The 26691-nt window shown below is 42.7% G+C and overlaps 1 protein-coding gene across 1 annotated transcript in view; it reads right to left on the bottom strand.

The window, feature by feature from the left end:
- LOC107117988 (probable acyl-CoA dehydrogenase 6) overlaps nucleotides 1-26691 on the bottom strand; it is an 87059-nt gene that overhangs the window by 48344 nt on the left and 12024 nt on the right. The window contains exon 2 of the mRNA XM_015420196.1: nucleotides 18222-18342. Within this exon, the coding sequence (XP_015275682.1) occupies nucleotides 18222-18342 (121 nt within the window). The remainder of the gene's footprint in view (nucleotides 1-18221; nucleotides 18343-26691) is intronic.

Genomic DNA, 26691 nt, shown 5'->3' with positions numbered 1-26691 from the left:
CAGAGTTAACATTTGCTGCATTGCCTATGTGTGGTAGGACACCTGAAAAACAAACACTGCAATCCTAAACATAGTCTAAGTCCACTGAGTTCAATGGCCTTATGAGGACGTGACATTGCAATACGGCTTTCTTTCCCCCTTTTCCCAGTACAATGGGCCCAGCTGCTAGTGACTATGGGAGAGTGTCTGTTAGGAAGCAAGCCCCATTTTATTCAACCAACCTTACATCCTGGAAAGTGTTTTAAAGATGGCAGCCTGTTAAGTACCAAACAGGAGACAGATTACAGAGTCATGAATAAATAAAAAAATAGCTAAACATTCAGAAGATCAATGGGAAGAACAGTTTAGGAAAAGTATTTACACCTATAGATTCCAGAGTTAGTGCCCTGCTAGGGGCAAACAATCCTTTGGCACCCTGAACCTTACTTAGAAGGTTAGAAACTATTTACTCATATAATAAAGTCAGAGTTTCATTATTCTATTCAATGCTACTTCTTTTGATCACAAACATAAATATAGGTTTCGGAGTTATTGATCAAAGATGAACAACAAAGGAGATTGCCCTACTATTATATTCAAGAACAACTTCGATTTCTGCCATTGTGACATGGATGGAAATGAGTGAAAAAGTTTTCACTGTCTATACATGTTGTTGTTGTTCAGTCGCACAGTCGAGTCCGACTCTTCATGACCTCATGAACTACACCGCGCCAGGCCCTCCTGTCCTCCGCCATCCTCCAGAGTTTGCTCAACTTCAAGTTCGTTGCATCGATAACACTGTCTAACCATCTCATCCTTTGCTGTCCTCTTCTTCAATCTTTCCCAGCATCAGGGTCTTCTCCAGTGAGTGCTCCCTTCTCATTTGGTGGCCAAAGTATTTGAGCTTCAGCTTCAGGATCTGCCTTCCAGGGAACAGTCAGGGTTGAATTCCCTTAGGATTGAACTTATTTGATCTCCTTGCAGTCCAGGGGACTCTCAAGAGTCTTCTCCAGCACGATAATTTGAAAGAATCTATTCTTCGGTGCTCGGCCTTCCTTATGATCCAGCTTTTGCAGCCATACATTACTACTGGGAATACCATTGCTTTGACCATACAGACTTTTGCTGGCAGGGTGAAATGTCTACTTTTTATTATGCTGTCTAGGTTTGCCATAGCTTTCCTCCCAAGGAGCAGGCGTCTCTTAATTTCATAGCTGCAGTCATTGTCTGCAGTGATCTTGGATCCCAGGAACATGAATTCTGTCACTGCTTCCATGACTTCCCCTTCTATTTGCCAAGGAGTGATGGGGCCAGATGCCATGATCTTAGTTTTTTTGATGATGAGTTTCAAGCCAACCTTTGCACTCTTCTCTTTCACCAATAGCAAGAGGCTCTTTAGGACCTCTTCACTTTCTGCTATCAGAGAGGTATCGTCTGCATATCTGAGGTGGTTGATGTTTTTCCTGACAATCTTAATTCCGGTTTGATTCATCCAGGCTGGCATATACTCTGCATATAAATTAAATAAGCAGAGTGACAATATACATCCTTGTCGTACTCCTTTTCCTATGCTAAACCAATCAGTTGTTCCATGTCCGGTTCTGTCACTTCTTGACCCTTATACAGGTCTCTCAGGAGACATGTAAGGTAGTCTGGTACTCCCATCTCTTTAAGGACTTGCCAGAGTTAATTGTGATCCAATCAGTTGTTCCATGTCCGATTCTAACTGTTGCTTCTTGACCCTTATACAGGTTTCTCAGGAGACATGTGAGGTGGTCTGGTACTCCCATCTCTTTAAGGACTTGCCACAGTTTGTTGTGATCCACACAATCAAAGTCTTGAGCGTAGTCAATGAAGCAGAAGTAGATGTTTTTCTGGTACTCCCTTGCTTTCTCCATAATCCAGCAAATGTTGGCATTTTGATGTCTAGTTCCTCTACTGCTTCGAAACCCAGCTTGTACTTCTGTACTATACAGGGATGCAAGTAAACACAGAATTAGACCTATAATTCTAACCAAACAATTTAAAAGAAAGCTATAGCCATCTGCATAACTTTGATACATTTTATAAATGATGAGGCACAGCCAAAACTCAGGAAAATTACAATTTAGTCACAATGAAGTAAAATTGATGCTACAATTAAATATGTTCCTTCTAATAGCATGATTTAAAGGGAAAAAACAAAAATAAAAGTGATTACCAAGATCACCAGTGGAAATAAAGTTACAGAGTCTATGGAACAAGTTTGGTATGTGAAAATATAAAAGCTATTTTTACATGGAAAGGGTCTATACTTTTTCTCCTAATTATGAAAGCACATCCTGTGCTGTGTGTGAAAAATGAAGAAATTATAAAAACATCCAATGCAATCATTTTCAAAACAAGTTTTTACAGAATATGTTCCTTAAATATCTACAATAGTGACAATTTGGAGATACAACCTTATAGTGAAGGAATACATTGGAACCAGACGCAAAATACTAAAGACTGTTTTGAGCTAGCTTCTCACCTACCCTCCTATCTCAGTGGAAAACATTATCTTCTTCTTGTTGTTGCTCTATATTTCATGATGGAGTGTGCTTCCATGGCTAAGAATGGTCTGGTCCATTTCATGTCAAATTCCCAGGCCCAAAACTATATTTCTTCAAACTAACAGCTGTAATCATAAGCAGAGTCACACTCCTCTTAGGATTACATTGCAAGAATGTTTTCCCAGTGCCATAAAGCTGAAATTGATCAAAACTTTCTGGGAGGGAAAAAACAGGCCATGGAACAAATTCACCTCTTCTGTACATAGGTATCTTTTTTTTTTTTTTTTTTTGCTTTGACAGTAAATGGTTTGGTGGAGGAAACAGTTGTTTCCCAAATTATTCCCTATCCGAAAGGTCTGCCTTTTCTATCAACCAACACCAGGTCATGCAATCAGGCAGAGGAGACCCCGCACACACACATCTGTAAATCACTCACTGTGAAATGTAAATATTTTATGTGCTTAATGACTGTGGACAGATTGGGATGGAAGGTAGTGGCAGCCATAAGAGGCTAAGGAAAGCAATATGAGAATGTGCCTGTCCAGTCGGCTTCTTTGCACACACCAGCACACAAAACTGGGCAGTTCAAATGCAAACTGTTCATCAAATATTGACTTTGCTGATTCACAACTTGTCAACAGTTTTTGGACAGAACCATTTCTGATCTGCACTGAAGTATTTTGATAATAAAAATACCAGCAAGTGATTCACAGTGCAGATTAGCTCCTTTTGCAGAAACATAGACAGACAGATACAGACAAGTGGGAGGCTCGTGAGACTCACAGAAGGGGGGAAATCACATCTCTCCCCCCTCCCCCATCATGACTCCAGGGCCCACCACTCATCTGTGGCAACAGCAATAGTACCTGGGAGCCACTCCAAGCCCAGAGCAGACCCCGGCATCCTCCACTGCCACAGCTAGCCCCGGGGGCTCTCCTGGAGTCCTCCACCACACAGCTGGGCCTGTAGTGGCTCCCGGAGCATTTCACTATGGCAGCCAAGCAGGGAGCAGCTCCCAGAGTGTGCCACGGTCGGTTCTGGAGCCTCTTCCAGTGTTTGCTGCTGCCAGGCCTGGAGCCTCTCCCAATGTCCACTGAAGTGGCAGCCAGATATCAAGTGCTCCCGGAGTCCACTAACACATCCTCTGCCATGGTGGCTGGGCCTGAAGTTGACACCTCCAGTGACGGCCAGCTGAAAGTTCTACTGTTAACTACATTGTCTGTGCATACACATTTTTTTAATTTTGGGGGGAATTTAAATCTCCAGTGTATTTTTTAAATGTTTTGGATTTTTTTTTGCAAACCTGGGGAGTACCCCAAGATGCAGAAAAACACATTTAGCTTCAGTGTGGTCCCAATATGCGGATTTAAGTAACTGCAGATGGGGGCCACATATCACTATTAGATACATACATACATATATATAGGTCTGTTTCTGCAAAATATGTATGATAATAATAGAGTCAATAAGCTGAGGCAAGCAAAAGGTTTAATATTGTGTTCACATATGAAAATATTCATGCATTTTTCTGTGGGACTTTATTGCTGAGACAGGTTGTAAGTCACCAGTAGTTATTTTATATGTCATATTTCCACATTTAAAATGTTTGTTTTTTCAGCTGCATGATTTTAAATTGCTGTATGCTTCAAGGAGGTCATTAGTTCATGCATAAATGCTATCTGGAATTTATGATAAGGAAAATAACACTCTGGAAACAGAATGGGACATTTTTACATAAAATACTGATTGATTGGTTGATTTAAAACATTTGACTCAAGGCAGCTAGCTATACAACAAGTTGCCAGGCCACAAAAATATAAATCCATGAACAAGATAAAAACAAATACAAGCTAAAAATTAAAATTAAAAGCCTATACAAAGCAAAGATTTGAAAACCAACACACATTAAAACCACAGCTTGTTTTTCCGGCTCTCAAGTCACAGCTGACTTATTGGGAACCCATAGGGTTTTCAAGGTAAGAGATGTTCAGATGTGGTTTGCCATTGCCTGCCTCCGCATCATGATCCTGGTATTCATTGGTGGCCTCCCATCCAATACTAACCAGGACCAACCCTACTTAGCTTCTGAGATCTGACAAGATCAGGCTAGCCTGGGCTATCCAGGTCAGTGCCAAAAGTACTTTACCCTCCACCAAACAAATACAACTTTTTTTGCAGGCCTTCCTAAATGTAGTTAATGAAGGCACCCTGCCCACACCATTCCAGGTAGGTCCAGGGGTCTTTTCGTAGAAAAAGAGCTGCAGGAGCTCATTAGCATATGGTATGCTAACGAGCTACTTGGCTATTAGCATGTGCCACGCCCCCTGCCATCACCAGAAGTGATGTCAGAAGGGGAAGCAAAAGGGGGGCAGGCATCTTCAAAAGCCTCCCCTTCCCTTCCCCAGCTGGCCTGTGGGGGTGGAGCAAAGAGAGAAGTTGGGCCACAGAAGGAGGAAAGAGGGAAGGAAAGAGAGAGAGTAGAGAAAAGGAAAGAAGGAGGAAAGAGGGAAAGAAAGAGAAGGAAAGAAGGAGAGAAAGAGGAAAAGGAGAGAAAGAAAGGAGGAAATGAAAGAAAGAGAGAAGGAAAGAAGGAAAAGAGAGGAAGGAAGAGAAGGGTCTCCAACCACCCCCATCAAGCCTCTGCCACCTCCACCCCTGCGGATCCCTTACTTACTGCTTCAGCGGGGGTTGGGGAAGCCAGCAACGGGGCTCTCTGGGCGTTCCCTGAGCCACAGCGCTTCTGCACGTGCCCGGGGGACAGGGTTTCCGGGCATCCCTCGAGCCGCAGTGCTTCTGCACGGGCCCAGGGGACCCAGGGGCAGGGCTCTCCGACCTCTCCCGAGCCACAGCGCTTCTGCACGGACCCGGGGGACCCGGGGTCGGGGTTCCCTAGGCCTCCCCCGAGCCGCAGCGCTTCTGCGCGGGCCTGGGGCTATCTGGGCCTCTCCCAAGCCACAGCACTTCTGTGCGGGCCCGGGACCCAGGGGCGAGGCTCTCTGGGCCTCCCCCGAGCCGCAGCACTTCTGCACGGGCCAGGGCTCTCCAGGACTCCCCCGAGCCGCAGTGCTTCTGTGTCGGCCCAGGGTGGGGCTCTCCAGGCCTTCCCCAGGCTGCAGCTCTTCTGTGCGGGCCCAGGAGACCTGGGGCAGGGCTCTCCAGGCCTCCCCCGAGCCGCAGCGCTTCTGCACGGGCCCGGGGGCAGGGCTCTCTGGGCCTCCCCCAAGCTGCAGCGCTTCTGCACGGGCTCGGAGGACCCAGGGGTGGGGCTCTCAGGCCTCCCCCAAGCCACAGCACTTCTGCATGGGCCCGGGGCTCTCTGGGCCTCCCCCGAGCTGCAGCGCTTCTGCGCGAGCCCGGGGAACCCGGCAGCGGGGATCTCCGGGCCTCCCCTGGCTGCTCAAGTTAAAGATCCCAGGCTCCTGACCCCAGACAGGAGCCTTGCTGCCATATTTTGTAGCAAGTGAAGTTTCTGTCTATAAAGGCAGCCCCTCATGCAGCACATTACAGTAGTCTAATCCAAAGGTTACAGTAGTTTGGAGTAGCATAGCTAGGTCGGCAGATTCAAAAGGTGCTCCTAACATGGCTTCTACCTGGTTATCCATCAATAAGGCTGCATTCAGGAAGACCCCCCACACACACTTGATTTATTAAGGAAAGTTTAACCTCATATCATCTTAGAGGACCCCCTTCTTCATTAACATCAGGCATTCTGGGAACTATGTTTCCCAGAATGACCCAAGAGGAGGAAGTAGAGAAACAAAGATGGAGGTGAAGTGGGCAGAGTTTACCCATATCCAGCTACAACAAAGTTATCAACTCTGACTTGAGCAATTCCAGAAGATTTGCATGTGATGCCAAGGGAGGGTGGAATTTGGGAAGAGGGAGCTAAGCAGGGATATGATGCCATAGAATCCAACCTCCAAAGCTGCTGTTCCCTCCAGTGGAATTGCTCTCTCTGTTGCCTGGAGATCAGTTGTAATTCCAGGGGAACTCTGGGCCCTACCTTGAGGTTGGTCATCCAAATCGACAATCTGCATTTGTGCCTCCATCCTGAGAGCCAAGTGGCTGAAACCCCTAGACTTTTGCCCCAAAGTTCAGCCTTAATTGCATCACTGCTTCTTTCGATGCGATTAGATGCAGAGTAGAAGAAAGACCTAGTACACCATCTGGATAGTTCAAACATTTCAACTCATGGTGTAAATGCAAAAGCTATGCGTGTTGCTGCACAGAGACCACAAAGAAGATCCTATTTTTATACATATATAAATACACATGAGTTCCTGTTAGGAAAAAGGCCACAGCTTTGGTGCCCAAGGATCCTTGGAACAGAAGGTGAAAAATCCCTAACTGTTGCATGAAGTCATTACGAGCCATAGCCAGTTCGAAAATCCTAAACCCAAATTGTTTGAGCTTTGTTTCCAAAGTTTCTAAAAACATCTATGAGTTTCTTTGATGTTTATTAAATGATGCTCTTGAATCAGATGTTGCCTTTACATTTTCAGTATTTTGACAATAGCTTCAAGGGCTAGAGGTCATGAAAACTGCAGCTCATATTCTCTCAGGAGCTCTCATCACCGCCTCTTCCAAAGTTTTAAAAAATGAACCTTTGTTTCTGAAATCCTCATGAGGGTTCTGCCAATGCTTTTGCACAGCTGGGTCAACAGTAGGTGTGATTACCCAGCAGGGAAGTCTTCTCCTGTTTTAGACTAAACTGCACTTCTGTCCAGCCTGTTCTGCTTATATCATTCCCCTAATTAGAAGTTTGTGTGGTTTCATACCATGTTGGCATTAAGAGATTTTAATGAACACAGCCTTTTCTAGTTTATTGTATACTCTAGCGATTGCACCAATGCTTGATTTAATTTACCTTGAAATGTATTATTCATTTCCTCTTCCATCATTCATGTAAAATATTCAGGACACAAATAAAAATAATAAATGAAGGTCCAGATTTTTTTTTCAAGTCTGCAGTAACTTACAAGGCAATTCTGTGGTCAGGTTAGATGGCCACCATTACGTTGTTTGAATGACTTGAGAGCCACTATTTTCCTGAGCACCATTTTGAAGCAAGAGTGATAACAATTCCCCCTGCAGAAGGTGGAGTCGGGGGGGGGGAGCCTAGTGGGAATGTGATGTCATTCTACAATTTCCATTTCTCTTAGACTCTATGGTGTATGATAGAGTGCACCCTCTGAAGCTGCAATTTCCTCCAGAGGAACTAATGTCTGTAGTATGAAGTTATAATTCCTGGAGAACTCCAGATCTGGAGGTTGGTAATCCTAAACTGAGCCAAAAGCCATGATCCAAAAAAAGGAGCTCAAAAATAAATTATGTAAAAAAGGTAAAGGTAAAGGTTCCCTTGCTCGAAAGCCAGTCGAATCTGACTCTAGGGTTGCGATGCTCATCTCCGTTTCAAAGCCAAAGAGCCAGCGCTGTCTGAAGACATTTCCGTGGTCATGTGGCCAGCGTGACTAAACACCAAGGCTCACGGAACACTGTTACCTTCCCACCGAAGTGGTACCTATTTACCTACTTGCGATTTCTTGCTTTCGAACTGCTAGGTTGGCAGGAGCTGGAACTAGAGATGGGAGCTCACTCCATCATGCGGCACACTCGGGTCTCGAACTGCTGAACTACCGACCTTCCACAGCCTGCAGTTCAGCATCTTAACCACTTGAGCCACCGCAGCTCCTTAAATTACGTAAAACAGAATTTTATTACATAAATTAAGAATGAATGTATCACAACTAACTCAAGTGTTAATTAGAACAAATACAGTTTATACATATTTTACCAGGATTATCTAACAGTGATTGTATTTCTTCTAAGTCATGATTTCTTGATGAACTCACTAGATATAACATAAAGATCAGCCTCTTGAGAGAACCATTTATGTCCATGTAGAATAACCATGTGACTGAGCTTGACTTGCATCATGCTTGATCGTGCAAAAGTCTATATTCTACATGAGCGTGACCTTTCTGGTAGAATGAAAATCAACCAATGAGATTCATGGCCGAGTAGGATTTGAAACTGGGTCTCCCCTGTCCTAATCTGATGCACAAACTGCTAGGCACTAATAACTATACCATAAATTTATCACATAGGGTTGCCAACCTTTAGGTGGGGCCTGGAGACCTCCTGAAATTACAACTGATCTCAAGACCTAGAGATCATTTCTGCTAGAGAAAATGGCTGTTGTGAAAGGTGGACTCAATAGCATTACATCCCTTTGAGGCCCCTCCCCAAACACCACCCTCCCCAGGACCAGCCTCAAAAAAATCTTCAGGGATTTCACAACCCAGAGTTCGCAACCCTATAAATTTACTTTAAAAGGCATAAATATTGACAAATGTATGTGGAGTCAAAACTAAGTGCACCTTCATAACAGAAAATTCATTTTTCTCACAACCCACTGTTTCCCACTGTTATTACAAATATTCCAATCCAACAATACAGTCCATTCTCTGCAATGAAACATTGTGTATGTTTTAATAAACAAAATAAATTGTTTAAGCAAAAGTTTTGTTGAAATATAAACAATGTTTCATTGCATGTAGCCCTGAAAGTAGCTATTCACAGGATAAGAACGGCCTCCGGGCAACTAGGGCTGCAAATCCTATGCACTAGCATTGCCAGCCTCAGGGTAGTAGTGGTAGAGAGCTCCTGATATCACAGCTTGTCTCCAGATAACAGAGATCAATCCCCCTGTAGAAAATTGCTGCCTTGGAGGGTGAACTCAATGGCATTATACCCTGCTGAGGGCCCTCCCCTCTCCAATTCTACTAGTTGGCAACACCAGTATGCAGCAACCCTCGGGAATAAGTTCCGCTGACTTCACTGGGGCTTATATACAAGTAAACATGCATAGGATGAATCTGTGAGGTGGTTTTCCCCTTTCAAGCCAGAGTTAGGTGCAGTTAGACAAGTTAGCACAGAAAAATGGGAGGAAATTGGGATGTTAACTTAGAGCAGGGGTCCTCAATGTGGTGCTCGTGGGTACCATGGTACCCAGACACCATTCCTGGTGCCCACCAAATGTTTATAGAAAGTAAGCAGGGCCAGGTAGCACTTTTGCCCAGCAAGGCTTCTTACTGGCCATACAGATTTTTAAAAACATTGCCTTGGCAGCAGCTGCCACCACAGCACCAGGATCTTCACTGAAGATAAGCTTTGGCAGCCATTTTGTGACTGGCTGCACTTCCTGTGGCAACCATTTTGTGGATATGCCCACCACACTGTGTCACAATTCCAAAGATGCCCGCAGGATCAAAAAGGTTGGGAACCCCTAACTTAGAGGTTGATTTAATACAAAATATTTGAGGTTTTTAAAAAATTGAATGCATCCTCCTGGATTCCTCCGTTACAAATACATTTATTTTGTACATCAAAACAGAATGTGATCTTTACAGCCCCTAAGGAAGAAAGGAGACAAACATGGAATTATTGGAGGGGGGGGGAGGATGTTTTCTGTTGTGGTTCTTAGCAAAATACTCTGCATTTATAAAATCAATTTATAAAATAAATTTCAGATTTATAAAATTTGAAATACTCAGAGTAAGCCTTGCAAAAATGTGTGCACGTCGCCACCCTTTGGCACAGCCCATGAGTATTCCTATGCTTATCATTTTTCTCAAAGATTCAGGAATGTGTTTATACCCTCTTGAGATATGTCAAGATGCAAGATAAATTTGTAAAAAACTGTTCTCTGTTATCTCAAATGCTGCTTCACTCTTGAGCGCAGCTCCCAGTCTCAGGAGGAATATTCAACATACTATATACAGGCATTGTGTTTGGCTCTCCATTTCATGTTTTATTCTATATGAATACATACAACAGCAGGTATCAAAACTGAACTCTCTTCCTAAGCAAAATCTTAATTATCAATATTATGTTAGAAACAAGAAACTGTACAACAACAAAAACACAGAACCCAGGCTCCACTAACTTACAATCCAAATAAACACAAGGAAAAGGAAAGGAAAGATAAGAGAAGGCAGCAGAAGATGATGCATGCCAAATCAAGATGCCTCAGACTGCAGGACTGCCTCCTATCACCATCTGTTAATTTAATGATGGGTAAAAAAAACTGCAAGAAGAAGTATCGTGACAGGCACAAGAGTGATGTAGATCTTCGGGTTTTTTGTTTTAGCCTCTCTTTCCCACTCTCTCCAGTTAGCCTTACTTAAAAGTATTGGTTGAATAACTGGAGCTCTAGATTAGCAAATGTCTAGCCTCTTTATATCCCTCAATTCAGCTTTTCATATCTAGCACTGCCTGCCTCAAAGGTCTTTGGACTTCAGTCCTTACATGGCATATGTTTTTTTATAAAGTAGCTGCTCAGAAATAACTGAATTTGTCAAACACATACCCTCTAAAAGTGATCCGAGAGAGTAATTATGAATGGCTACCAACAGCTAACAGTGGCATTACTGTCTAATGAAACTTTCTCCCCTCATGAAAATGATTTATTTTCATGTTCCAAGCTCTCAGCCATGGCTGTATGTACTTTAATAATCTTTTTTTTCTTTTAAATCAAAATTCTGCCCCACATTGATCCAAATTCTGTGCAAGTGGAAAACTGATACTGCCACTGGTAAAAAACTGAGAAGCTACATTTATGTACACATTCACTGTATGAACATCAGAAGAGTTCTCCTTCTATCCCTACAGAAGTACTTGTGGGTGCCCTTGCTGATCTGCAGGAGTCCCCAGACCCCAGCTGGAGAAACACATGGTTACATCTTGAAAAACAAGAATAACACATGCTTCCTCCACTTTTAAGGACACTATATGGTTCAGTCACTCTCTAAAACAATCTCTAAATAGCCTGAACATAGGGGGAAAGTATTTTTCTATGGTAAACTAAGCCTTGCAATGTGGTTCCAAGTGAGATGTGTTCTCTGCATCAAACTAGACAAAACTTCCCTGTCCTCTCCATGAGAAGAAAGGAAGCACAATGACACAGCCTAACCTACCTCATAGGGTTCTTGTGAAAAGAACATGGATGAGAAAAGAATAATATAAGCTGCTTTGAGTTCCCACTGGGGAGAAAGGAAATAAACAAACAAATAAATAAATAGCCTTGCAACTGCTTCTATATTTCCCGAGGCCAGAAGCTGCAGTAAAGTATATCCTAGTGTTAATTTGTTTACCCCAGAATAAAGAACATGAACGTTTGTGGGGATGGGCCATGGCTCAACAGCAAAGAACATGTACAAGGTCTCAATTTCAGTCACTGGAATCTCCAGCTAAATAATTTCAAGAAGAGGGTTTTGGGAAAGACTTCCTCCTGCCAGAAATCCTGGAGAGCTGCTGCCAATCAGAACAAACAAGTAGGGACCTGCAAGAAACTTGTGGGAGCAGTCATCCTATTCCCCTAGGCTTGCCAGTCCTCAGGTTGGGGCAGGGGTTCCCCCTCTTTTGGGGGCTTCAGCCTGCTGCCGGCCAGCTACCCAGTGGGGGAACCCCACCCCCAAACAGGGATGTCCCAAAACAATGTCCCTGGTGTGATGACATCACCTGGAAGTGACGTCATCACTTCAGGGATGCCGCGGGGGATGCTCTGGTTTGAGGGCAAAACTCTATGTTAAATTTGCCTACAAACCATAGAGTTTTGCCCTCAAACTAGTGCATTGCCAGCACAATGACATCACTTCCAGGTGACATCACCACACTGGGGATGTCCCAGAATGCCCCCCCCCAACCTCCCCTCCAAAGAGACGAGGGCACCTGGCAATCCTACATTCCCCCCACCTTTGCTTCCTCCCCTTTCCCCTACTTTTCTGTCTCTCTTTTTCTCCCTCCAGCCACCTGTTCTCTCTCCTCCATGCCTGTCACTTCCTTTCTCTTTCTGCCCCCCATCATTCTCCCAGTCACCCCCCCCCCAAAGCAGCAGTAGCAGTATGACATCACTTCCAGGTGACATCACCACACTGGGGATGTCCCAGAATGCCCCCCCCCAACCTCCCCTCCAAAGAGACGAGGGCACCTGGCAATCCTACATTCCCCCCACCTTTGCTTCCTCCCCTTTCCCCTACTTTTCTGTCTCTCTTTTTCTCCCTCCAGCCACCTGTTCTCTCTCCTCCATGCCTGTCACTTCCTTTCTCTTTCTGCCCCCCATCATTCTCCCAGTCACCCCCCCCCCAAAGCAGCAGTAGCAGTAGTGGCTCTCCAGGAATCACAATGGATCTCTCACAATGGATCTTCCAACCCTTAGGAGGGTTTCCAGCTCCAGGTTGGAAAATTCCTGGAGATTCGGGGGTAGAGCCTTGGGAGAGTGAGGTTTGGGGAGGGAAGTGACCTCAGCCGGGTATAATGCCATAGGCTCCACCCTCCAAAGCAGCTGTAATGCAGCTGTGATTCTGGGTGATTCCAGCACTCATCTGGAGGTTGGCAACTTCTTGCCCCTTCACAGCTCCAGTCACCAGATGTAAGTATCCAAAAAGGTGGCCAACTTCACTATTAGAATATAAGATAATATTGAACTAGATGGACCAGTAGTCTGACTCAATAAGGTACATATATTTATTCCTTCAAAGTATAACACTGGCTTCAATCATTCACAGTGCATAAAGTTCACTAGGTACATGAGAAGAAATACAAAACCAAAGAAAAAATAAAATAAGTAATACAGCCCAAAGCAAAGCATTCACCAAGACAAAATGTATATAAAAATATTCTCAAGTGTGTTGTAAAATTATGAAATATTTTGCAGTGAGGGAGTACTTCTCTTTTTTTCTTTTATATATTAAAGGAGTACAAATATTTAAATACAAATACATGATGAACTTGTCAGTGTAACATATAGTGGATATAAACATAGTGAATTCGTGAAAACCCATAAACATACAGACAATATAAAATTGGTCAAGTTTATGAAGTCAAAGAATCCTTGATTTAAAAATTACTAACAATTCTTACAAGGGAGCAGAAAACGGGAAAGCCACTGTGACAACCCTTTTCCACTTACACAGAATGCCTACCACCCTCTACAGCCTCTCTTTCTTTCAGGTTCTGGGTTACAAGTAGGTCAGGACATCACATTTGACACCCTTCTCACCTCTATAAAAATACAGAGCAAGCCTTGACTGTTTCCTCTCTCAGGTCCTCTCTCTCACTCACAGAAACATCTGCAGACAGGGTAGCCCAGCCCCCTTTAATAAAAAGCTCTCACACATGCAGAATTATCAGGGTAGGGGGTTCAAACACTGTTCCATTCACAAGCTACCACCATTTATTCATACCCTATAATATATATATAGACCAAAATATTAAATTTTGTGTGTGTTTCTTTATCTTAGACATGTAGTCCACAGGGTTAAACAAAACAAGAAGTTAACTTTTATTTATGGTATTAATACTGAAAGAACTAAGGTAGAAGTTACAATGTTTCATTTCCTTTGAGCTTCTGAACTGTGGTCCTGTTCCCACAACTGGGATCCTTTTGTTACAAATTGACTATTTTCAGCCCATTCTAAGCAGCTTTTCTCCAGCTTTCCTTATTCCGCCAGACACACTCTTTTCCCTCTCAACTCCCTAAACTGCCAACTCTCAACCCTTGTTCTTCTGCTGTTACAACTGACAATCTTCAACATTCCATCAGCTCTCATTGGTTGCTCTCAGGGAGAGATGGAGCCTAACCTGTCCATCACAGCCACAAATGCTAAGTTTTGGAGCATTTACAAGTACTCACTGCTTTCATGAGAGACAAACTGTGCAATCCTAAACAGAGTTATGCTTTTCTAAACCCATTGACTTTAATGGATTTAGAAGTGTATAATCCAGTTTAGGATTGCACTGTAAAGCATACAGATGCCATGATAATTAAACAACAACAAAAACCCACACTCTTATGTGAACAACATACAAGTAGCCATAACTCAATAAATTCTGAAAATATCTTCAGTGTGTTCACCTTAGAATTCTGCTAGTCTTGTAGTGACATGTCATTCCTCATGCAGTTGAATGTGACCCAAGGTGCAGGGTAATGATAGAATCCTAATTTTCTATAATTTAAATATACAGCACATTGTGATGCTAACACTTAAATTATGCTAAAAGCTGAGCTACTCGGAAAGTGGTGGCAGGAAAAGAGATAAGCATTTGTTCCATTTTACTCTGTAATTTGGTAGAGGAAAATGCATTTCTTAAACATAAACACCCAAGTACTCACATCTGACAACTCAAATTTTAAACATGAGCCATACAATTAACTCCTATATCTATGATTCCAGCTACAATTTAAAGCTTAGCTACTAGAAAGAAAGTCTCACTGAATTCAGGAGCACTTACATCTGAGTTAAATAGGTTTAGGATTCACCTTGTCCATCAGGAATTACCAGGGTTCAAATTAAGTGCTATTGGAGACTTATCTGTCCACCCCATATGCATGTTTTAGCCAAAACTGGTTTTAAAACAGCAGCAATTCATAGTAGATGAGCTGATAAAATAAGCAAATAGTTGAATTTTAGTGCAGTTCAATTTAATTCATACTATCAGAGGCACATACTTTACAGATAGATTACAGTTATAGTAGTGCTACCAATCTTGCATCTTGATCTCAAAAGGTACCAATTGCAGTGATGCTGCATAGAATGGTTTTAACTAGTTTACCTAGAGCAACATGACATTCATTCTGTGTGAGTCCATCTTTCAGTGCCAAGCATTAGTTTCAAAAAGGGCTGTATATATCTAGTATTTTAGGCACTCTAAATGGAAATATAGCAGAGTGCCTCAGAAGAGTAAGAGATAATTTAAACAATTTTGAAAGCCCTGTAAGCCATCATTCACTCCTTTTAAGTACCCTGTCACATACCTACCTACCCATTATGATTGTGAATGAGCTTCAGCATCAGTTCAGCATGGGAAGGGTAAGAGTGATCTTGAAAAATCCATTCCTGAGCTGGGAGTGGGGGAAATCCTGGGCATGCACAGCTGGGCTGGTCAGTTGAGTAAAGTTTGAAGCACTGACCCCCATGGGGGGGGGGGGCGGATTCATCGCCACCTCTGATACTTTTATAAAGAAATAATTTTTCCTGTTCTGACTCTGAGAAATGACTCCTCTGCCCTAAAATTCCTCCAGTAGCTTTCCACTATGATCTCCAGATGTTCCACACTGGGTTAAAGGTAAAAGCTTTCCTCCTCTCCTGTTCAAAACCATCCTACCTACCTTATTCTAGAGGAGAGGCCTTTCCTAAAGCTCCTGAGCTGAAAAGCAGGAACAGAATTTAGGATGGCACATTGAGATGTTGCTCCTCATATAACCCCTGGCTGTCAACTCTCTCTGCCTACTTCTGAGCCATCTGGTGGTGGAAAGTGCCATCAAGTTGCCACCCACTTAGGGTTATCTCACGGGGTTTTCAAGGCAAGAGACATTCAGAGGTGTCCAAATCCATCCAAATACTAACTGGGGCCAACTCTGCTTAACTTGAGATCTGATGAGATCAAGCTAGCCTGGGCCATCCAAGTCAATACTCTGAGCTATCTATTTATGGTATATTTATTGTACGGAACGGTCTGCCCCCACAATATTTATGTGCAGTAGTGTAGTGTCATGGGGTGGAGTCCATGCTCCTTAGTCTTGTCTGCTAGTAGAACTGTAGACTGCATGATCTCCCTTGTCCTGAAACCAGTTGCTCCCATCTCTATATCTTCATAGTAATAAATGGATGCTGTTTTGAACATGTCTATAGTGATCTCACTCTCTTCCCTCCATCATGCAAAGGATTTTCCCTTTGTTTCTTTTTTCTTTTTTGCTGAGTAGCCCCTATATCTATTTTCTTCTTATTTGTTGGACTTTTGAAATTTCAAAAATAAGCAAAATATTTTGTTTAACTTGGAAGGGAAAAGGTCAGATGGATTCAGCGGTGAGGTGAACAGAAGGTAATAACTGAGGTAACTCTGTAATCACAGTAAATACAAGATAATTTGTTGCCAACAAGTAGATGTTTCTGTTTTTCCACAAGGTCTTTGAAACTTTGAGGCTTTCTTTTCAGTGTCTGCTTAAACACTCAAGTATAAGTTCCTGACTCTTAAGGTTTTGAAGGCACAACACAACCAAGTTCCCAAAATCCTCTTCTATACACTGACCAAGAGATTACTCCTTCTTTGAGAGATATCTCCCTTTTCACTGGGCAGGGATTACTTCTCTTAGACTAGAAACTCTGTCCCTTTTTCAGCTTGAATGGGGATCTTCTGTGATCCTCCCACTCCTCTTTTAGCCTCTTTCTCAGTCCTAAGCCAGTGCTAAATTGCCTGTTCTTCAACTGTCATTTCTTAACTGACTGCTCTCCACAAAATTCCGTTTGAACAGTCTGTCGCTCAGAGGTTCTCAGACTCTATGAGGCATTAACCTTTGACAGTCAGTCACAATGTCTGTCTCTGCTATGTGAACCTAAGAGTAGGAACCTGACTGAGTACTCTATTCCTGATTTGCAAGACAAAGATAACATACTGGCTCCATACCACACAGCTAGACCCTAATAAAACCAGTCTCAGCTGTGTGGGACTAAGCCAGTTATTGTTAATTCTACAGCATGTCATGCTGACGCATCCATCATTGTTCCCCTAAACACCTGCTTCTGTAGTAATCCAGGAGGATCATGTTCTTCATTAGAGGGCCATGTAAACATTCTTGCATGTGTAGTATGATTTTTTCTTCTTGATTGTTCATATTCATATTTTTTCCTGGTTTTATGGATTTCTCTTTTAAGTAATATTTTATTAGGATGTTAGAAAGGCCTGTTATATAGAAGGCTTTCCTCTTGTAGGTCTGATATTGTTAGTAGATAACATAATAGGTACAGAGTTCATGATTCTGTAGTTCTTAAGGGCAAAACCTTGCAATGTCTGGGTCAGAGAAGATTTTAGTCTCGTATCAGTAAACAATACTTTTGTTTGGGATATGAAGAATCCTTGCCCATTATCATTTAGGTTAGGTTAAGTAAACACTTAGATTTACCTAGGTACCTCTCTTTTTACATCTGGCCAATCAGAGGATTATTACTCAAATTACCACTGTCTTTTGTAACCAATTATGCTTTTTGAATATTGTTTTCTTGATGATGTCAGTCCATGTATAAAATATCATGTATTTCCTGAATATGTTCAGAATATGTTCAAGAAGAAGAAGAAGAAGAAAGTTGTCAATTTTTGATGAGTTATTTGGTCGAACTGTTTTCTTGTTAACTGAAATAAGACACAGATCTTCCTCCTCATTTGACTTCATTTTTGACATGGAATCTAATATGTACAATATCAACATTGCAAATGAGGTTTGTACTGTCTTGCTGGTGACTTGGATTTTTTGTACTGGAGCGGGGGGGGGGGCAGATGCCCAGGGGTAAGGTGCACCTGGCTGTCTTTTCAGCTATCCTTGGGTCTCGGGCCTGCTTGTGGAGGCGGCTGCCTTGAGCATCAGTAGGTGGATCCTTGAAGTCCAGTGACAAGGAATCTAATATGTACAACACATGTCTGGAAATAAAAAAGATACTAGCAATAAAACCAGAGAGAACATTCTTTTTTTCGTTGATAGGGAAAAAAACCACCCTGTGACAGAACCTGGCAAGATTATATTTCTATTTGCCCCTTCCCCAAATCAAAAGGCTCCCACAGATTAATAGAAATACAGCTGTTGCTGAGCCTCCAAACCCAATGCTAAGTAGTCAGGCATTACTTCCCAAGTAAAGATTAAGTAGTCTCTTGCCTTACCAATTGGTTTGTTCACTCCAAGGAACCCAGCCTTCCCCAGAATTTTAAACACTTGGTGTGCTGGAAACTGGCCCTCTTCTTCCCATTTGTCCACAAATGGGTTAATTTCTTTGTCAATAATCTGTATTTGGAAAAAGAAAAAAAGGGTAAAAAGGCTGTTTCATGGAATTATAGGTATTCAGACAGATCTGATATCGGAGCTGGGTCTTTAATTCAAAGAAATGTATAAACTAGTTGAGGATTCTTTATCCTCAGTGGACCTAAAATATCTTTAAATAAATGCTTCCATTTAAACTCGTTGAGGATTAGGCCTCTCATCACAAACTGAACACACCATACTTGTTTTAAAAGCTTGCTTTTTTAAAAATTTCTGGTTTCTTTCTTATTTGGGAAATGATGGCAGAAGGGTCTGAAGGAAAAGAGAATTGTCTTTCTTCAGGGGAACTGATCTCTGTAGTTTGGAGGCGAACTGTAACTCCAGGGGATCCCAAGGTTCCACCTGGAGGCTGGCATCCCTAGTTAAAAGTTCCCTGATGTCTTCCATCAAATGTACTTTTGATCAGTGAAAGACCAAAGGGAAGCAATAGTTTTTCTTCACAGTAGTAATTGTAAGAGTAGCTAGAATAATCTCATTAGCAAACAGTATCTCCAGCTAAAATAAGCTTTGATGTATTTTCTACACTTGAAAAAAAAATCTAAATTTTATATTCTGTAAGCCTTTTCTAGAGGCAACTGGGAAGTTTCTAGATCTGTCAGCTTAATCATAACAATATGCATTTCATAGTAATAGGGATACATCTGCATGCTCACAAGGAATTCTTATTCCATCCCTCAAAATCCAGGCTTCACTAAACTCTCTGAGGTGTGAGCCAACTGATTTTCCCTTGCCCCCTTTTCCTAACAGACTTTTAGCTGTTGTCAGTATTCCATCACTTTGGGAGCATTTTCAATCCCCACTGGGCCATTATTAATGGTTTTGATCAATTTACAAAAGTGATTAACACATGAAATTCACTGCCACAGGAGGTGGTGGCGGCTACAAGCATGGACAGCTTCATGAGGGAATTAGATAAACACAAGAAAGGGGACCTGCGATACTCGCGGGGGGGGGGGGGGGGCGGAACAAGCAGGGAAGCCCGCCCCCCCCCCATCCCCAGACACCGGCAGCGCGGCCTGCTGCCAGTCACTGAACCCGCCGATTCCCCCCCTTGTCCCCAGTCTCCTCCACCCCCCCTCCTCCCCGGCTCCTGCGGCGAGGCCCAAGCAGTTTCCTGGCCCCACTGCTGGACCTCCTGATGGCACCAGGTATTTTTGGCCACTATGTGACAGAGTGTTGGGCTAGATGGGCCATTGGCCTGATCCAACATTGGCTTCTCTTATGTTCTTATGACTCATAAACTATGCAGAAAGCTCTATCTTTTCTGCCCTCATCATTCAAATTAGGGGACCAGACAGTTTACAATAAGAGAAATAAGAATAAAGCAGGCAAACATAAACTACACCCCATCTGTTTCTGTTCAAACCCAAGGGTTGGGACCCTCAGGTGGGCTGCAGAAACTCAACTGCTGGACTGTGAGTTCCTATACAGAGCAACCTCCCCCTGGCTTTTTGGAAGGACCTGCTGTTCGTACGCATGCATAGAAAGCAAGAGTGTTGTGTCTCTTCTCTCTGCATGCACTCTAAGAGGTGTAGCAGGGTGTTGAGATGGCTGGTGGAGAGGGTCCTTTCAGAGACTGTGGCTCTTCATCTTTCTGCCACATGATTGTGATGTCACATGACATCCTGATAGATGTTTGCAGTTCAGTGGATCCTGTGGTGCTTCCTGGGGTTAATGCTGGATGCCATTTTGGGAAGGTTGAAGATAGGGTTGCCAGGGAGGTGGGGGGAAGCTCCGGGAGCTGGAAGCATCACTCCCAATGTGCCGACATCACTGGAAGTGATGTCGCATGTGTGCCTACGTCACTTCCAACTGATGTAGGCATATCGGGGGCGATGCTCTAGTTTATGGGCAAATCAACTTCAAACCATAGAGTCTTGCCCAAAAACTAGAGCATCAACCCTCCCCCGACATCACCAACATGCTTACAACACTTTGGGGTGACGTAGGCACGTCGTTCCATGTGCTCTTTGGGGGGGATTTCCTCCCACCAGCCAGCTGGACAGCTGCAGAAAGGAGCCTGCAAAAATGGGGGGTTTCCCACTGCTAACTGGGGACTGGCAACCCTAACTGAAGACCACTAAGCAGAAAACTGCTTGAAAACTTGAAGACTACAGTCCCCTTCTTCTCTGAAGAGGCAGTTCTATTTTGCTTTCATACTGCACTCTCAAGCCCAAATTAGCAAGCAACAGATATTTCTTTAACTTTGGCAGTTTGTTCTTTCAATAGAGATTTTATTAAGTTTCGGAAGCTAGTAGAGTAACATAAGATAGATGTGTTCCTTCTAAACAACATAAGCTAAAAGATACAAAAGCCAAGTTTTTGATCAATTAATTTTGAAACTTAGTAGGTGTGATAACTGCAAAATCCTAAAGCAAAGATAACAGACAAATGTGAAATTAATGCCAACAAAAAATGTTCACTGTTTACAATTTTTCCCCTTTACCAAGAATATAAATATCCCTGCTGCAACAAGTACTATAAAAACCTTGATGTTATAACAAGCTGTGCCCTCAATTGCACAGTGGTGGTGATGAAGCCATGTGAAGCTTCCATGGAGACAGTAAGTTACTGTAGATGCTTAGGAAACATTCATATTTACTTCTCAGCTGGATGACGAAACAGTTTGCATCAAACAGAATCAATCAATACCCTTTCGTTTGTCCCTCCAATACAGCACTCTGGAAAAAGAATAAAATAGGATTCATACAATGCAATCCTATGCAGTTACTTGAGCTTAAGATCAATGGAATGAGCAGGCTTAGACTGGAGTAACTCTGTGTAGAATTGCACTGTTATTATCTTTGATGCAGAATGTTTACCAAGGAATTAGAATATATTATGCTCTCACTACAGCAGAGGTGTCGAACTCACTTGTTACAAGGGCCAGATCTGACATAAATATCACTTTGTTGGGCCAATAACAACACTATTCACATGAAAAGTAACAGCTCAAATAAACCAACAAGACCAAAAAAGCTGTCAGTGGACACTATGCAACAAGTGAAAATGATATCATAATATATTAAACATCAATATCTTATAAACAATACAGAAAAGTGCAAAGAAGGGTCCAAAAGTAGCTGCAGTTGACAAAGTTTCCCGGAATAGCGTTTCGTTTCATGCACATATTTATTGATATTTTTGTAATGTTGAAAGATTGGTGTGGTCCTGTTCAGAGGAAGTCCTCACAAAATGAAACACTATTCTGGAGAACTTAGTCAACTGCAGCTACTTTTAGAACCTTCTTTGCACTTTTCTGTATTGTTTATAAGATATTGATGTTTAATATATTATGATATCATTTCCAGTTGTTGCATAGTGTCCACTGACAGCTTTTTTGGTCTTGTTGAGTTACTTTGTCAGGCCAAGCCATGCGTGCCATAAAATGTAATACAAGGTACTGGAGATATAAACTTTATAATGCTGATTTCAGATGCCGAATGGCAAGAGACGAATGACAATAGCAGGCTTGATTGGATTAGGTGTGATATGCAGAGAGGTGGTAGTGCTAGTATTTATAAGCTGCTGGTGGTGGGGAATCTGCTTAAGAACAGTTTTGCATGGGCCCAAAACTAAGCTTGCCAACCTCTAGGTGACAGCTGGAGATCTTCTGGGATTACAACTGATCTCCAGTTCACACGGACAAAATGGCAATTTTGGAATGTGGACTGTATGTGTATTTTGCTGTTATTGTTCAGTTGCACAGTTGAGTCCGACTCTTTGCAACCCCATGGACCACATCACACCAGGCCCTCCTGTCCTCCGCCATCCTCCAGAGTTTGTTCAACTTCAAGTTCGTTGTATCAATAACACTATCTATTTCATCCTTTGTCACCCCCTTCTTCTTTTACCTTCAATCTTTCCCAGCATCAGGGTCTTCTCCAGTGAGTGCTCCCTTCTCATTTTGGTGGCCAAAGTATTTGAGCTTCAGCATCTGGCCTTCCACAGAACAATCAGGGTTGATTTCTTTTAGGATTGACTGATTTGATCTCCTTGCAGTCCAAGGGACTCTCAAGAGTCTTCTCCAGCACCATAGTTCAAAAGAATCTATTCTTCGGCGCTCGGCCTTCCTTATGGTCCATATCTAGGCCAAAACTGAATGGCCTAATGGTTTTCCCAATTTTCTTCAGTTTAAGCCTGAATTTTGCAATGAGTATCTCATGATCTGAGCCGCAGTCGGCTCCAGTTCTTGTTTTTACTGACTGTATAGGGCTTCTCCATCTTTGACTGCAAATGACATAATCAATCTGATTTCGGTATTGCCCATCTGCTGATGTCCATGTGTAGGGTCGCCTCTTAGGTTGTTGGAAGAGGGTGTTCACTACGACAGCGTATTCTCTTGACAAAACTCTGTTAGCCTTTGCCCGGCTTCATTTTGTTCTCCAAGGCCAAACTTGTCCACTATTCTGGTTACCTTTTGACTTCCTACTTTAGCATTCCAGTCCTCTATGATGATAAGGACATCTTTTTTTGGTGTTAGTTCTAGGAGACTTTGTAGGTCTTCATAGAACCAATCCATTTTAGCCTCTTCTGCGTCAGTGGTTGGGGCATAGACTTGGATTACTGTGATGTTGAATGGTTTGCCTTGGATTCAGACCAAGATCATTCTGTCATTTTTGAGACTGTATCCCATTACTGCCTTTTTCACTCTCTTGTTGACCATAAAGGCCACACCATTTTTTTCTACAGGATTCTTGGCCACAGTAGTAGATATAATGGTCATCTGAGTTAAATTCACCCATTCCCGTCCACTTTAGTTCACTGATTCCCAAGATGTCAATGTTCAGTCTTGCCATCTCATTTTTTACCACATCCAATGGGGTTACTTGTACTTGCCCTCTGCTCTTCCCCAGTAGCATACTGGACACCTTCCAACCTGAGGGGCTCATCTTCTAGTGTCGTATCTTTTAGCCTTTTGTTACTGGTCATGGGGTTTTCTTGGCAGATACTGGAGTGGGTTGCCATTTCCTTCTCCAATGGATCATGTGGACCCAGGAGAGATCGCTATGCATTATACCCCACTGAAGTCCCTCCGTCCCCAAACCCCACCCTCCTGAGGCTCCACTCCCCAAAAACTCCAGGTTGAGCCCCACACACAATCTTCAGCAACTAGCCCGAGAACCTTAATTCTGCACTATAACGGAAGGGAAAAGCAACCACAAACAGCAGCTCAATGTCAAATGAATGTTATTACAGAGGTGTTTTCAGCTGCCTGAAATAAAACTTTGTTGGTCTCTTAAAGGGGCCGTGGGACTCATGGACTTTTCTGTCTCTCAAGTGCTCTCTCTCTGTCTCTCTCCCTCCCCCCTTCCTCCACAAAGGAGGGGGGGATAGGAGCCAGCCCATGAAGAGAGGTTGCGTTTTTATCTCTTCCACACAATTCAGACAGCTGGGCTGCAATGCAGCAGCTACCATGGAGAAGAAGTCTGCATGCACACGAAAGCTTATACCTGAAATAAAACTTTGTTGGTCCCTTAAAGGTGCTGTGAGACTCAGGGATTTTGCTCCCTCTCAAGCATGCCCCCTCTCTCTTTCCCCCTCTTTTCTCCCCAAAGGAGCAGGAGTGGAGGAGGAGCCAGCCCACAGGAGGAAGGGAGGTTGGGTTTTTATCTCTCTCATGTGATTGAGAGAGTTGGCAGAAGGCAAGCTACAATGCAGCAGCAGCAGCTCCAGAGAAGGAAGAAGGAGAGAGCCAGTTGCTCACGGGCTGGATACTAGTTCTGATCCGCAGGCCATATGTTTGACACCCCCGCACTACAGGCTTTCACTGTGAATATATGAATGTATTCATCCCTGACAGCCAAACTGTGGGTGTTGTATCAACAACACTGCATGCTAGCAACTGGAATTTTAGCCAGTGGATTTGCAAGTCCACTAAGTTCGAAGTTGACATGGAGGGCTGTTAAGTGTATCAAAACCCTGCAAAGCTTTGGCTCAGATGTCCATCCAGTCTATGAAGCACATTATATTAGAACTGCAGTGTGCTTCCATTCCAACCCATATATAGCCTAACCTACAAATCACCTTTTGCGTTTGTTTGGGGTTTTGGTGGCATACCCAGAGCAAAGTATTATGGGCCAGCCTCTGATGAGGTAAGATAGAGGCTGTTTTTAAGACAGAAGAATCACTTCACTTTTCATGTGATATTATCGTACTATGAAAAATTGCCACATTCTGAAAATTGTTTTATTTTCTATTGTGTTTCAGGATCAGGCATCTTGCAGAGCTACCATGCCATATCTAGGCTCAAGACGTACTCTTTGAACATCGCTATACTGTACCCAAGAGCATCAGCCAAACATTGCAGAGAAACAAGCACACCCATCTTTCATGCTTCCCCCAGGCACATAAGAGCATCTAGATCAAGATAAAACTATTTGCTATAAGGATTAGATTTTGAAAAATACTCTGATGGCAAATACGACTATCTGGAGAGCCCACAGCATGCCAGCATTGACACAAGGTTACAGTGGCATTCTAGGATCTGGAAGACTTAGGTTTGAATCACTGCTCTGCCATGGAAGCTCACTGGATGTCCTTCTGATGGCATTCTCTCTTACTGTATCTCACAGGATTATTATTGGGAGGATAAAAAAAAAAAGCATTAAGGATGGTATTGTAAATTGCTTTGGGTCTCTTTAGGGGAGCAAAGCAGAAGATAAATATCTAAATAAAAATATTGCACCTGCTTCCAGAATAAACATAATCATATATTGCCCTTATCTGTAGAAAGAAAAGCTACCATTTCCTTCAGATCTTATTTCGGGGGCGTATTTTAGAAAGCAGTTAAAATAGTAACGTTGTTGAATATTGATGGCCTGCATCTCTATGAAAGTTACTTAAGGGCTCTTAATTAAATCCCCACTGTATTATATAAAAAAGGGTAATCATCTATGAGAATTTTCAAAGGCACAGTCTGAAGAGTCCTGAAGAAGCCAGTCACTGATGAGAAAGGTCAGTTTTTTGGTTGCAACTGAAGTAAGAATTTTAAAGACGAGAACATTTTTTCCCCTACAAGTACTGCCTCTTATCTATAATTAGACATTATTAATTGTACAGGATATTTATGCCAGTAAATCAAACCCTAAATTTATTTTCAGCAGTGACCTGGCATACAAAATATTGATTACAGAAGTGCTCTTGCATACTTGGGGAAAACTAATTAAAGAATTCTTCAAGTGCTGTTCATACCTGGAAATACCACTTGAACCCTTGTATAAGGCAAAAGAAGCTACTGAAATGAGAGATTTTGTACCAATAAGATGCATAATTGCCTTTTGGAATCCAATAAATACAGCAGATTTGAGTTATGATATTCATTGGGTTCTGGCTTTACCTATAACTTCAGCAAGAAAAATGCAATAGGGAAGATAATTAAGGATATCCTCATGACAAAACAATTAAAGCCTGCACATTAATTATAAATAGATAACAAGAACAGCAGATAAAGCAAGCAAAACTAGTCACCAGATAGGACTCAATCAGCTTTTTCATAACCTTCCACTACCTATAAGCTTTCTGCTCGAAATCCATACACACCCTTAAGGCACGTAGAGCCTCTTTTTGCCAAGAAAGAACATCTAAGGAACAGACTAGACATGATGACATCCATGTTGCCATTTTAAAGCCTAATAAGGTGGTTTTAAAGTACTGCGAGGCCCCTATCCTGATCTGATCTGCAGTGTTATCCCCTGCCCTCCCCTTTTCAAGTGTCAAAACTTGCCTACCTCACTTGAAAAGAAGTAGAGGGGAAGAACAAGAGTGCCTCATCCTTCTGCGCTGCAGGCCCTCAATGACATTTTTAAATCACCTCCTTAGGCTTTAAAATGGCAGCAGTGTCCATAGGCCAGATCCATGGATATTGCCATGTTTAGTTCACCCCAAAAGCCACGCCAAACATTGTTATGTATCAAATCATTTCAGAGAGTGGGACTTTACAGCTTCCCCCTCCTGCTGTAGCCTCCACTGATCACCTGAAATTCTGTTTCTGGGGAATCAGCAGACACTCAGCTACAGCCTGGGGGCAAAGTGTGGCTCTGCAGTGGGAGGGGAAAATCAACAGAAAGAGACACACATCCCCCAATCAGAAAAGCCATTCCATTAGAGAAGCTGCATGGTTCAGTACATGTCAGTGTGCCTAGTCTCACTTCTTTACTTCCTGGGGAATCTCAAACTCTGCTTCCGTTGATTCAGGGAAGTTCATGTTATAGCACAAACCTAACCACCTGACCACCTCAAACTACCATTCGTTGCCCACCTAGTCACAGATCAAGTAATACTCCCATGAGCTAGGATATCTGCCCTGCCCTA

Source organism: Gekko japonicus, unplaced genomic scaffold, assembly GCF_001447785.1.
Source record: "Gekko japonicus isolate JY-2015 unplaced genomic scaffold, Gekko_japonicus_V1.1 scaffold154, whole genome shotgun sequence".
Lineage (NCBI taxonomy): Eukaryota > Metazoa > Chordata > Lepidosauria > Squamata > Gekkonidae > Gekko > Gekko japonicus.
This window is presented reverse-complemented; position numbering and strand designations above follow the sequence as displayed.